At 45.0% G+C, this 13,136-nt stretch overlaps 1 protein-coding gene across 3 annotated transcripts in view; it reads right to left on the bottom strand.

The window, feature by feature from the left end:
• Positions 1 to 13,136, bottom strand: part of RNF220 (ring finger protein 220) — a 219,281-nt gene that overhangs the window by 24,504 nt on the left and 181,641 nt on the right. For all 3 annotated transcript variants that reach the window (XM_030494518.1, XM_030494519.1, XM_030494520.1), the window contains 4 exons: positions 8,359 to 8,455; positions 7,271 to 7,357; positions 5,503 to 5,558; positions 3,685 to 3,763 (listed from right to left, as the gene is read on the bottom strand). In XM_030494518.1, coding sequence (XP_030350378.1) covers positions 3,685 to 3,763; positions 5,503 to 5,558; positions 7,271 to 7,357; positions 8,359 to 8,455 — 319 coding nt within the window. The remainder of the gene's footprint in view (positions 1 to 3,684; positions 3,764 to 5,502; positions 5,559 to 7,270; positions 7,358 to 8,358; positions 8,456 to 13,136) is intronic.

Below are 13,136 nucleotides of genomic sequence, written 5' to 3'. Positions count from 1 at the left end.
TGGGAGGTGACCCAGTGGGCCACTAACCCAGACTCTCTCGCTGGCCTGCAATCTAGTCTGGTGGCAGAAAGCAAAATTGAACATTGGCACTCTGAATTAAGATGCTGGCTTTTAACCCCGGGGAACCTCGGTTTCAAAATGGCACCAGACCCTCGCAGGCAGCAGGGTGGGAGGGAAGGGGGAGGAAGAGTTTTTGTGGGGAAGGTGCTTTCTGCAGCTCTCTGTGCGTGACAGTGCTTTGGCTGAGAGTACGACGTTGGTGGAGGAGCTGAAGAGGATGCCTGGGCAATCAGGGGCTGAGCAAAGCTGCATCTTGAATCTAGAGACTCAAGATGGGCAGAGTCAAATCTTCAGCAATGGGCTGCAGCCAGCACAATGCTTTCCCCATGAACCTTCAGCACCTCAGGGTGACTCTTCCAGACACCTCACACTGGGGAGATTAGAAAAGCTCAGCAGGGCTGAGACACCCTGCAGTGCTGGGACCGGTACCACTTCTCATTACCTGTGGCTGCCATCTGAAGTTCAATGCAACACAGATGAGGTCAACGGTAAGAAATCTGCCCGAGCTACCAAGGGCTCAGCACAGCTGCAAAGGAGAGCTGGGACCAGCATCATGTCTCATTACCTGTGGCTGCCATCTGAAGTTCAACACAGATGAGGTCAACCTGCCCAAGCTATTGATGACCTGACTTAGCACAAGGAGTGAGGCAACAAAGGTAGACTTACCCCAAACCCCATCTAGTCATTCCACATGCAAGAGACTCTTCCACAAACCCCTAAGTTTAGATTAAACTAACTTGCCTAAGCAGAGCTTCAGCTGCGTGCCAAAAGGAGGACTACCTGCTGTACTGTATTAATGGATTAAAAACCAAATAAAACCACACTGCTCTCCTTGCCTAGGCTTATTTTTGGAAGAGGGGTGGGGGAAGGAATGTCATTCTTATGAGAGAAGGATCAATAACGTGGATCACTGCTAACTTTATTAGGCACTGCTCTGAAGGGAGAGCACGGCTGACACATGGGGTAAGCCATGTGCTTCTGGACAATTTTAGAAATGCTAATCAGATGCTACACAGGGTTTAACATGCCAATCGATAATGCTCTGATTTAAAGGCAAAAATTAAAGTTACAAACAATGGAGTAAAGTGATGCTGCCAAAAACTTCCTGTAAGCACCGCCTAAAACAAGAAAAATGAAACCAATTTAGCTTCAGATTAAGAAACAGGAACTAGAGATGAATCAATTTAGCCTGTTGGGCTGGGTCGCCATATATCATGGCTCAGCAGTGGAGTGGGAAGCAGCCAGACAGTGTGAAACCCTTCCCCCTCCTTTTCTGTAGGCTTCTAGCTCTGATCCCTGTTATCAATTAATTTAACAGAACCCCTCTACACAGACAAGCACACAGAGCATTCAGACTCCTTAAATGGCAGGACAGAAACTATTTATCACACACGAATCTCAAAGGAAGGGGGGGGGTGGTGGGGTGGTGGAGAAAGGCATATAGGAATTCTCCACCTGAAATGGTTTTCTGAATCATGGCGAAATAGAGAGTCTTAAATAAAAACCTCTGCCCGCTACTTCCAAAAAATCAACGTTATCGGAAAGACTCAGCAAGACACTTAAGGCTTTTCCTGTAATTTCTATTGGGTTTTGCTGACATTTTTGACCTTTTGTGGAACTGAAGCTTTAGTGGGGCAAGGTTATTGTGGAGCAAGGTCTGTGTGCATACATGAGCATGCACACACACATATACGCGTTCCCTGCACTTCACAGCAGTGTTAGCATGAGTGTTGTTTGGAAAGGATTCCGGGATCCTTCAAAAGGTGCTAGCTAAAGCCTCTTTGATCAGATTATTAAAGCTATGTCAATTTTATCACTTGAGCTCAAGTGTTCTGGAAAATGTCAAATCCTTTCAGCTCCTGCAGTTTAAAGATTTTCAATAGGAGTGGATCTGGGAGGCTGGAGGGCTGCTGGGCTGACAGGCAGGAGGCCTAAAAGGAAGCCAAGTAGTGGCTGAGACAGAGGCTGACAGATTAGGGCAGAAGGGATGAGTCCTCACCACCAAAACAGCATGCAATGGTTGGTTCACTCTAAGGACAAAGCTGCTTCTGCGCTGACCTGCGAGTTCCTAACTCACTGGTCCTTGGACAAAGCCTGCTCGCTGAGAAGCAGACAGACCATGTTTGGGACATGCTAATAAAAAACCTTGTAAAAAGGAAAGTGCCGAGACAGTGAAGCAGTGTTAAAGTTTCCTCTGCAGCAGGGAGTTTCCCCAGTTAACCCCTAACTGCGAACATATGCTTTGCCAGGCTGGCTGAACTGTCAGAGATCCCAAAATGTGCCAGGGACACAAGTCAATACCAGGGGGCAGGAGGAGAACAAACTACATTTGAAAAACCCAACTTTTTGTAAAGTCAGCATAATGCTACCACCAGATTTTTTTCCTCAGTCACAAATTACCAATGGACCTCGTCCTCAAAATGCAAATGCCATCTGTTTAAAACCCACAACTACCTCATTGCTTTCATCTCATTTGAGCTGTTTTGTCTTCCGCTTGATCTTGGGGCAACATTTTATGTCAGGCAATAATCAACTTAAAACACTGCCCCATCTCAATTAATGCAGTCCATGGCAGCAGTGAAGAGCCTGTACTTTTAGGCTTGGATTGACAAATCTGCCTGAGCAGTAAGTAACCCTAGCAGTGTGTGGAAGGAGGCTGAGGATAGCGGTTGTTATCCAAATGCACAGTGCAGATAAAACCATTTGTTTCTATCCTAGACTAGGCTGCAGGATATCCAGGGAGCAGAAAGGGACAGGAAAGGAGATGGCCAGGAGCCCCCGCATTATTGTATATTCAAACACTTCTGAATCAACTGGAAGGACTGCAGGTAAAAACCTTAGGAATTGAGACATTATTTCCATTAGCAACCACACAAAGCTGAAATCTGGATCCTAAATGAAAAGAAATTTTCTCAATGATGCTTCTGCCAAGTTACAGGGCTGCTGGGATTCCCTTTTGCTAGAGATATGCAGGGTGGAAGATGCAGGTACCACACAGAAAACAGAATAGAGACCATGTGAAGGTCTGCCCTCAAAACCCAAGATGCAAAGATACTTTGCAGTTACAAAGGTAGCCTCTCCAGTAAAAGCAGGATCCCATGATACATTTATAGCAGAAATCTTGCAAAGGGAATAAAAACAATAAAAATCAAAGCACAGCTTGACAAGCCTTTTGTCAGCTTAAAGTGGATTTGAATCTTCACCTCCTGTTCAAAGTCCCACCTCCAGTCTAGGCTGTTAGCCATCACACAACATATCTGAAACCACACCATAACTAGGATATGGTGGAAAACATGGATGTATCTATTTACATATTTTAAAAGAAGGCAATTTGTAGTGGAGAAGCCATTTGGAAGTTGTGCTCAATTCCTTGTGACTGGGTACCTGTCCATGCAGTTTATCTGGGGGAGAACTCCCCCACAGGCCCTCTGTGGATGCAGCAGCAGCAAGTCAGGACATCAACAGCTCCAAGTCCAGGCCTCACATTGGAGCACAACTTCTTTTCTCAGTGGTTAAAGCTTCAAATACGCCCACCCTCAGAGTAGCATTGCTTCTGGGAACACCAGATGGGACACTATGGTTCCTTAAAACAAGAAAAATGAAAGCTATCCACTTTACACTCACTTTTCAATGTCACTGTTCTTACAGGTCTTCTGCATGGTCTCCTGTTTACTGCTTTCACCATTACTCGTTGAGGGCATTTCTGTTGAGGGAAAACCAGAAAAATTAGTAAGAGAACATTTGATCATTGCAATGAAATAGTCTGAGCAAGTTACAGTTTCAGAAGCAGAGGATCCCGATGAGTTATTTTCATGCTGATTCTTGGAAAGAGAGAAAAGAGACTGATGCTCCATGTCCCTGTCTGGCAGGGAGGCCCTCTCTCTGGACAGCACGATTCTATGATTCAGGACTGAAAATACAATCCCTACAGTCTCCCCAGTTCATACTTTCTGACCCTCACAGATGTAGCACTTGTTCAAGCCAGGATTTAATTCACAGTGATATGATGTGGAAAGTTGGGTCCTGGAGCAAAACCACTCAGCCCACACCCTGTTCTCAGCTTCTTCCTTTTTCTGAGACCCCTCAGATACAGAGAGGGAGAAAAATATATGCCAGGTAACTAGTATGACAGAAAAGTCTGCTCACAGCTCTCCTAGTACTAGCAAACCCATGGCTCCTCCCAGCACTGGAGGAGGTGGGAGATACCAGTTGGAGATGAGCCAGATGAACCGTCCTGGGGCCAGCCCCTGGGCTGTAGGTTCAGCACCGTGGGTTTGGGTAAAAGGTATGAAGAAAACAGCTTATGGCAAATGTCATCAGGGCTGCTTCCTCATCACCTCTGTGGCTGTAGTTACTGAAGCTGAACACACCTAAAGGCGAGTGATCCTACATCACAGAAAATAAATGAGATTTCCTATCCCACAGAAGAAAACGCCTGCGATAGATATCCTATGGTCTTCCATTTAATCATCACGCCTTTGGCAAACTGGTTCTCCCCAACCCCCCTCCCACTGGCAAGCAGTTATATCTTGTAGGTACTTTCAAGGCTGGGAATCAAATGCCCAAAGCATTACAGTAAAAGAACAGGGAACAAAATCACTGGGACAAGTCTCTTCAGGACGCCGAGCTTCAGTTCCCTTCCTAAGGGAGTTGGAGTAGCACTGCCCAGCTCTGGAAATGGATTTGGCATCTACAGCTGGAAAGTGCCAGGTTTTATTATTCTCATATTTCCACTAGGTTGCTGCTTACACTTCCAGTGCTGCAGGCATTAAATAAAAAACCACAGCGGTCCAATGGGTTTAACACCCTTCTGCCCTTAATGCTATGAGCTTTCAAATAATGGATGCAAAGGTACAATGTCATATTCACTCGTCTGCTCTGGAGTCTCCACTACAGGTCATCAAGTAGGACAGATCCTAGAGTTCCCACTCCAAAGGTGCAGGCTTCAGAGCTGCAGGCTTTTCTTGCCATACAGAGGCCAGCAAGGACAAGACCCACCCAACAGATCATGATACAAGTCTCTAGCACAGCCTTTTAAAGAGCGAAGATGGTAAAAAAGTTGTTGAAAAAAATCTAAATAACAGGTGCCTGTGTAGTTTAACTGCCCAGCAACTGAACTCCACCATCACATAGTCAAGCTCTGACAGCTCTCTGTGATACAGCAGTTTGTCTTTTAGTGACACGACAGCAAGTTAATCCAACCCCTATCTCTTATAACCGTATCAGTTAAGGTTGCATTTTTGGGAACTGCCTCAACTGCCACTAACTACATTGTGTTGTAAAGTTTCAAAAAGATAGTGTGATTGTATGTGCATATCTACTGGTACTGTGCTAGAGCATGTGTAACTACCATTTGCCTAATTACTAGCAATCAGAAGATATGGAGTATCTACCTGCCCTCCTGTAGCACACAAATTAATAATTTACAAGTTCAGCACTCACCGTCGCTGGCCCATTTAGAAAACTCCGGTGTTATTCGGGTACTGGGTGTGCCACCACTGAAAGAGAAAAGGGCAGAATGCTAAAGGTTGAATATGGAAAGTTCCGCTGCTCAGGAAAAGCTACCCCTTCCACCCAGCAGTTCTCTCTCAATCTTTCTAACCATCTGTCTAGGCTTCAAAATGTGAGCGGTTGGACTGATGCAGGAGGTGTTTTTGTGCTAGTCTACATTTCCACCAGTGTTCTCCCAACCTGCACTTCTAGCTGCGATCTCTGCTGAATCACACGGGGGCCGTGATGCTAACTGAAGGCTTGGCATTCAAACAGCTCCTGTGACATAAGGCTCATTTTTGAATATACAATTCAAAAATGAAAACCTTACTCTGAAAACCTTATTCATGAACAGAAATCCTCAGTGCTACAATAGCTTCTCTCCTTTAAGAGTAACTTCAGACCTTCACAAGCCCCATCTTTTCCATCTTCCCATTTGAAGAACAGCAGCACTGAAGTACAGACAACTCCTAACCCTGTCTATTCACTTGCAAGCCAGTAAGAGACTGTGAAAGAAAGGAATCTTCTGAGCAGGCTGCACGCCTGTGGCTGTGTAACATTTTGGCTCCATGTGCTAGGACAGTTACACTCAAAAGATAACACAGGCTCATGCTCCATAGCATCAGCTACCCTACTGCGTTTCTACAGAAACCTGACGAAGTTCAAAGTGCTTTTACAAGCAACATCACCTCTCCTGTTTCAGAGGTGGGCAGACAAGTCCAGGAGACATGCAAGGACCTTGCCCAAACAGTAAAGCAATGTATTAGGTGCATGCCACATGAAGGAACTGGGTCTCCTGGCCTCAGGACCAGAGCTGTCTCACCAAGCACTGAGCGTCCACAGCCACTCACAAGGGATATCCAGATATCCTCCTGCTACAGTACCACTGTCCTGGCTGTGAAGGAGCTTTAACATCTTTGAGGCCCTGTCTATGGACTAGCATGGTTAGTAAAGCATAGAACAGACCAGTGATTTGGATCCAGAGTGGCAAATGCCACTTTTCTATGGAGTGGAACCTAATTTTGAACTAGTGTTTGTGACAGGCTAAGCAGTAAGAAAACTTCATTTCACTGCTCTATCAATCATTTCAACCTTGACCTCACAAGATCACCCAGTGAAAGAGACAGAGGGGTAATTTAAGCCCTGTTTTATGCAGGGCAGAGGGCTTAGAAAGCAATCCTAGCTCTGTGTTAAGACTCATTTTATTTGCCTGAAATGCCTCCCCAGGCACCCAGAATACTGTCTGCCTACATTCTCCACATATGTATGTGGGCAGAGCACACATCCTGCCCCAACCCCAGAGTTGAATGCAGAAGGATTAGTTTGCACGCCTCACGACACATAATGTGATGCAATGAAATCATACCCTGGGTGCCAGACTCCAAATGTGCCAAACATGATTCAGCTGGCATCACATTATACTAGTAAGAGGCCGCATTTCATCATGAAACAAGATGATGCATAAGGTCTTAGTACACCATAGTTTCCCCATCGCCAGAATTCACCTTCTGTCCAGTACTGTTCAGGAAGAACATGGCACTGGCTGGGCAGCAGGGTGGTTAAGGGAGGGAGACTGTACAGGGAGGCATTATGAGGCTGCATGGGCAGAAGTGGAGACCCACCCATCACACTATGCTGCTTCTAAGTCTCTCTCAAGTGGTTGAATAAATTGAGATTCCCTCAAAGTAATGAAAGCAAATCAGAAAGGCACAGTACTTACTTTAAAACAGCACCTCGGAGCGCCTCCCTCTCTTTGGCTTCACCTGGCTCTTCCCCAGTGCAAGGGATAATGTCTGCCTCTGTGTACCTGAACACACAGGGTTAAGGAGCGTACAGCCTTGCTGGAGACAGTGGAAAGGCTCTTGAGATGGTTAGGACACTATCTGGGATATAGAACAAATTCATCCCAACTGGGAACACCTCAAAAGAAGAGGTGGTATCCATGGAGGGGCTTGCTTTTAAATTCTGGATTAAAGTTTGGTTTAGGTGGAAAGAAACAGGCAAGTCTTTTGACAGCAACATGATTCCACAGCTTCCTAGAAGAGGAAAACCAGTTCCTCAACCTCTGCGAGCCTAACTTGCACAATTCCACTATTTCTGTTTATAGATATCTTCTACTAGCTAAGGGTTGGGGCTTCAGTCTTAAAGGTTGGTACAGATTTCAATAACGTCTAATTCTATAGCTATACATTCCCCCTCATCACAGCTAAGTCAATGTCTGCCTAATACCCTGGCAGGAATTCCTCCTTGATGGAGGAGAACTGTGTCTGAAAAGCTTGGCTCCCAGACAGAGGAGTTCCCCAAAACTACCCTTCATGATCATTCTGTCCATGAACTGTCTAATGAAAGGAAAAAAACCCCAATCAGTCTCTGAGTGGCAGGTGAATAGTGCTTGAAGTGTTTACTGCACAAAACCCCTGAAAACATAGGAGTGTCTTGTGGAAAATAAATAAACACAATTCCTACCCATGAAGCAATAGAAACTATCTGCATGGAAGAAACCTGAATGATTTCTTCCTGGTTTGCTTATGAAACAGAATAAAGAAACACTAACTTTGACCTCCTGCAATATCTTGTACAGACTTAACCAACCAGGTCTGAAGTAACACTGTATCAACAGAAGGATCTCAACCGGGGTAACCAAGAATCCCTCCTCATTCAAATAACATGGTAGCTAGAGAAGACTATGTCATTTCCAGTAGGGCTGGACACAGACTATCCACCACTACCCAAGGCAGTGCTGTATGAAAGCTAGCTGAAGATGCACCTTTAAGTTCCCTCTTGGCAAGAGCCTTTCAAAAACGATACTGTGCTTTCCCGTATTCAAGTGTGTCATCTCCATCCACATCCAGGTCAGCGTCACTGTCTGGATTCTCCTTGCCACTGCACATGATAAACCCAGAACCTGGAAGAAAAGAAAATGGAAGAGCATTTGAATTGGAGATGAAGTGTAGAAGATCTCCTAAGCCTCGCAAAGGGTATCATCTCCAGAGGCTGCACAAGAACAATCTTCAGGAGACCGCGGAGAAAGCACTCAAAGAAATGCTCTAACTTCATGGATTTTATGCTCTAAAATGCCCCTCAACACTGAAAATGAAACATTCTTGACATTTTTGTCTCCACATGAGTTAAAGTTGAAGGCACTAGAAGCGTCTCTCTCAAAAGCAGAAAAAAACAGAAGCAAAGTAGGGAAGACTGGTTTTTCAGAGAAGTGGTTAACACAAGAACTGCATAACTAACAGGTAAGAGAAGGCCACAGGGACAGTCTGAATTAGTCCTTAATTCAGATGCAGAGGGCAAGCAGAGGCTAAAATACAATTAGAAACAACATTTTATTTTTTAAATGCATTTAGTCATGGCTTAGATTTTTACAATATAAAACATTTAAGAATAGGAAACCTGTTTCTAGGAGACGGAAAGAAAGAAAGAAAAAAAAAAAAACCCAAAAGAGACTCCACAGTCACTAACAGCTCCTTATGAGCACTTCTGTGAGCAAATTCCAGGGCAAGTCACAAAAAGTCCTGCACTTCCATCACAGGCGGATCAGGCATGAGCCCAGTTCCAATTCCAGCAGGAAACAAGCTTTTAACATTTAACGTTCCATCCTAGGCTGAACTGTGTAATAATTGCCAGTTTCTAAAAATTTATTGTTTTACGTTGGTTCTCAAGCATTTTGTTGACTGTTGCTGCTGATTGTAACCAGGCTTCTTTTACTTGAATCGGTGTGCAAACACCTACAAAGATGAACCTTCGCATGGTATTTGCTGCCTAAGGTTTATTAATAGAAGGGAAACTAATTTTCTCTTTCTTTTACTCTTTAGATCTCTACGAGATCTAACACTGGATATGCTCTCTCCCATGAGACTGGAAATTAAGCAACATCTCCTGAAACCTAGGGTAGTGCAAGGTCCCCATTTGTGTTGGTTCTGCAGCATATCTAAGCTGTTTGCGGATATAAGCTAAGCAGACAGAAATTTGCTCACTCTGGCTGCCTCCAGTGCTTCATTTAGCACCCCACTGTCCAGACAGCAGACCTGGACACCCGGCTCACAGAGGGTATCTGCTGGAGCTTGAAGGACGTGGTGTATCCAGATGGCTGGTAAGCTAAGTCTGTGACTAGACCAGGAGCACATCCCACCATGGCAGGGGGGTTGGAACTAGATGATCTTAAGGTCCTTTCCAACCCTTACGATTCTATGATTCTATGATTCTATGTAGCCTTGGCTTTGCACAAATGCCCCAAAGCGGGTACATTTCTGCACTCTGAATGTGGTTCTGAATGGAGACAACAGGCTAAAATTGAATCTAGAAGCACTGAATATAAGATGCATGTCTGAAGAACGAGGACATTCCCAAGCACTCGGGTAGCGTGTTTAGTGCTACAGATGTCCGAGTCTGTTCATCCCACTGGGCTCTCAACAGCAGACTTACACAAGCTTGTGCTGCCAGCTGCAAACTTGCACTTTCCCAGCCCAGAAGAGCGAGCTATATTTCTAACAGCCTACATCTGTGCAGTGAGCAGGGCAAGGCGAAGGTCTAATTTCCAAGGACACCATGCAGACACAGTTCTTTACTGTCATTCTCTAGGAATGGATGCTCTCACTGATTCATTAAGCCCCCAATAAAATTTGTTTATATGGATTTGATATTTCTCTTCCCTGAATATAAAGAAGGTCCTTAACGAGTGATAACCGTAGCATGACAATGATTTTAAGACTAACCTTTCCCTAGAAGCATAAACTACCTTTTACTTCAAAGTAATTGCCAGCCTTAATCTTTAGCAGAGGTAACACAACCAGCATCGACAATGCAGCATCCACCATCTGCTCCAGGTACTGCAGGAGCCATGCTTGTAGGTCAGCTCTGGGGTGTCACTGTGGCAGCCCTTGTCCAGCAGACCCCTTATAAAGCACTTCACATACCGTCCGCATGCTGCCAGCCAACACATGTCATGAGCTGCAATGGCTCATCTAGTAAATCTTGACTCCTTCAGTTCATCACAATGTTTGGGAGAAGATTTAGAGGAGCAAGAGAGACCTGTCAAAGAAGCTGGATAGTCTTTCAAAGCTGCCTTAGAAGTCAGTGGGTGATGGGATGGTAATTTACAGGCATGGCATTTAACCTGCAGTAACACCATCCCCTGCACCTGGCATTACTTTAGGCCATCACTTCTCAAAGGCCATAAACTTTGGACGCACAGGTCTTCATTTTTCTTGTAGCTGTAGGAAACACAAATCATGCAAAGCTGGAGCTGTGACTTGGCCAGTCCCAGAGGTGATCTGAACCTTAGCCAGACAATGAATACTTAGAACAAGTGCCTTGAGGAGGGTGAAGGTGTCCAAAAGAGTGAACGTAAGTGGGACTGCTCCCCATATCCCTCCCTCTGCAAGGACGCGAAGCATACATCAGGCATGTACCTTTCCATCAATTTTGTTTCCAAGTGACTCAAGCCAACTAGTAGTTTATGGTTAGAGCTTAAGAAAAGAAGATCTGCTTACTGCGATACAGTTTACAAATATTAAAGCACCTTGGCTTCAGAATCCTGGTGTCCTTGCTCTCAAAACCTTTGTACTAAAGAAAATCCCTTTTAAGTCTGAAAGGAAAATACTCCAGAGCTTTTGCTGAATCTAAGTCTCTAATAGGAACTACTGCATTGCCACAGAATCCTCTCCTCCCTACACAAGGGGTGCACAGGGAATAGGTCTGGGCAGTATGTGTTACAATGATAGATAAACTGAGATGACCTGAGAGAGCATTTCAGTCAGAAAGGAGGGCATAGCAGAGAAGTTCATAGGTTAAGATGAGGGACACGAGAAGGGTAAATTTTCTTTCCCGATCAAATGAGGACTCCCGGGCCAACAGCTAAAGGAAGCCACAATAAGATGACCCAACTCTTAGACTTTTGCCAAATATGGATTATTTTTTTTTAACATGACTAAGTGCAGTCCATTGCAACATGGAAAGAAAAAGTGATTCAGAAAGTGTACGCTAAATGAAGTAACCTCTGTGAACACAGAAAAGAGTTTGAATGTAAGTGGGGCTACCAGTTTTAGGACTTCAGAGGCTGCTTTATGAAAAAAAAAAAAGGGGGGGGGGAAAAAACCCTCCGTAAAATATGTTTCCAATGTGAATCAAAAGGTCCATGAATCCCAGTATTGCCTCTACACACAAAGGAACAGCAAAGAGGATGCAAAACTCAGTCCAGCATCACCTGCAGAGCGAATGGCCTGTCAGTGGCATCCTAATGCCCTTTCATCTGCAGCAGAGATGGATTTTGAGGCCAGTTCCAGCGGGCTGGGGTTTGGTGCCACAATTTCAACCTGACCCTCCTTGTCTAACTTCCTGGGGTTGCTTCCATGCACAAAGCCAGTGAAAACACCCAGGCAGCTGTTCAAATATTTGACGTCTGAACTGCTTGACATTATTCATTCATCTCAGGCTCATTCAAACCAGATTTCTGGACAAGTGCTGTTATAAATGGATTAAGAGGACCACTAAATGCAAGGAAGCCCCGATAGGATCACACCTGCTTCTCACTAACTCAGCCTAAGTGTAAAGAGGGCTCACAACTTCCAGCTCCTGCTGGTAGTGCACACTGCCATCCAGGAGCAAGGAAAACGTGAAACGGAACGCAGAGGGTGTCGGGCAGAATAAAATGGCCTTTGAAACAGCATTGTTTTGGACCTACCAGAGAAGAATGGGAGCTTCCAGAAGACCCCCTACCACTATACTCAAGTGATTTGCAATTCAATAGTGTGAACTGGGAACAGAGAAGGGCTCCTCCAGCAAGGCTTGGCTTCTGAAGGTTGTGCAGTAATTCAGAACCATCAGCAATGCTGCCTAGAGTGGACCTCTGAAGCCACTGCTGCTATCCAGAGGTCAATGCTCAGGACCAAAACTTTATACCAACGTGTTAATAAACTGAAATCGGGCAGCTGGATGCTGTGTGCTTGACCTAGGAATTTACAAGAGACTGTTATTCACAGAAGCAGCTGCAACTCTTACAAGGAGAGTGTCACCTAAGGCCTGAGGAATGTAATTCCACATGTGAATTTGGAAACACTGCTTTCAGACGAAAAGAGAAAAAACTGTAATGCAGGCTGTCCTGTATCTTTCCCTTTCCTTGTTGAAGAAATTTTTTCTCTTGCTGTGCATTTGTTAGGAGGCAACCACTTGTCATACGCTGCCAGACCTGATACAATTAGCCTTCTGACGCTAAAGCAGCACAATCCTCTGACAGTCTTAATCCCAGCTGCCTCCTTAAGGTCCAGACAAACAGGAGCGAGCAGGCAGGTCAGATGCTGGGGCCATTAAGCAGTGAAAAAACAAAGTTACAGCTCTGTCTCCAATCCCCATTGCTCTTGTAGCCAGGTGCTCTGACAAGCAATTCCAGCACTGGTATTGAGTGGCACCTCTATAAACCCTGTGACAGTTTGGGAGACAAACTCACCCATCAATCAGAATGTACCTATCAAGATCACTTACCTAGAGCACCCAGCCACCCTCCAGCACTGTGTACACAGCTTTGCTTGGGCTGGCCTTGGAGCAGTCTGTCTGAGCACCAATTCAAAGTAGTTTCTGAAAAA

This window comes from Strigops habroptila, chromosome 8 (genome assembly GCF_004027225.2).
Source record: "Strigops habroptila isolate Jane chromosome 8, bStrHab1.2.pri, whole genome shotgun sequence".
Lineage (NCBI taxonomy): Eukaryota > Metazoa > Chordata > Aves > Psittaciformes > Psittacidae > Strigops > Strigops habroptila.
Note: the sequence above shows the minus strand (reverse complement) of the source record. Positions and strands in the feature narration are given on the sequence as shown.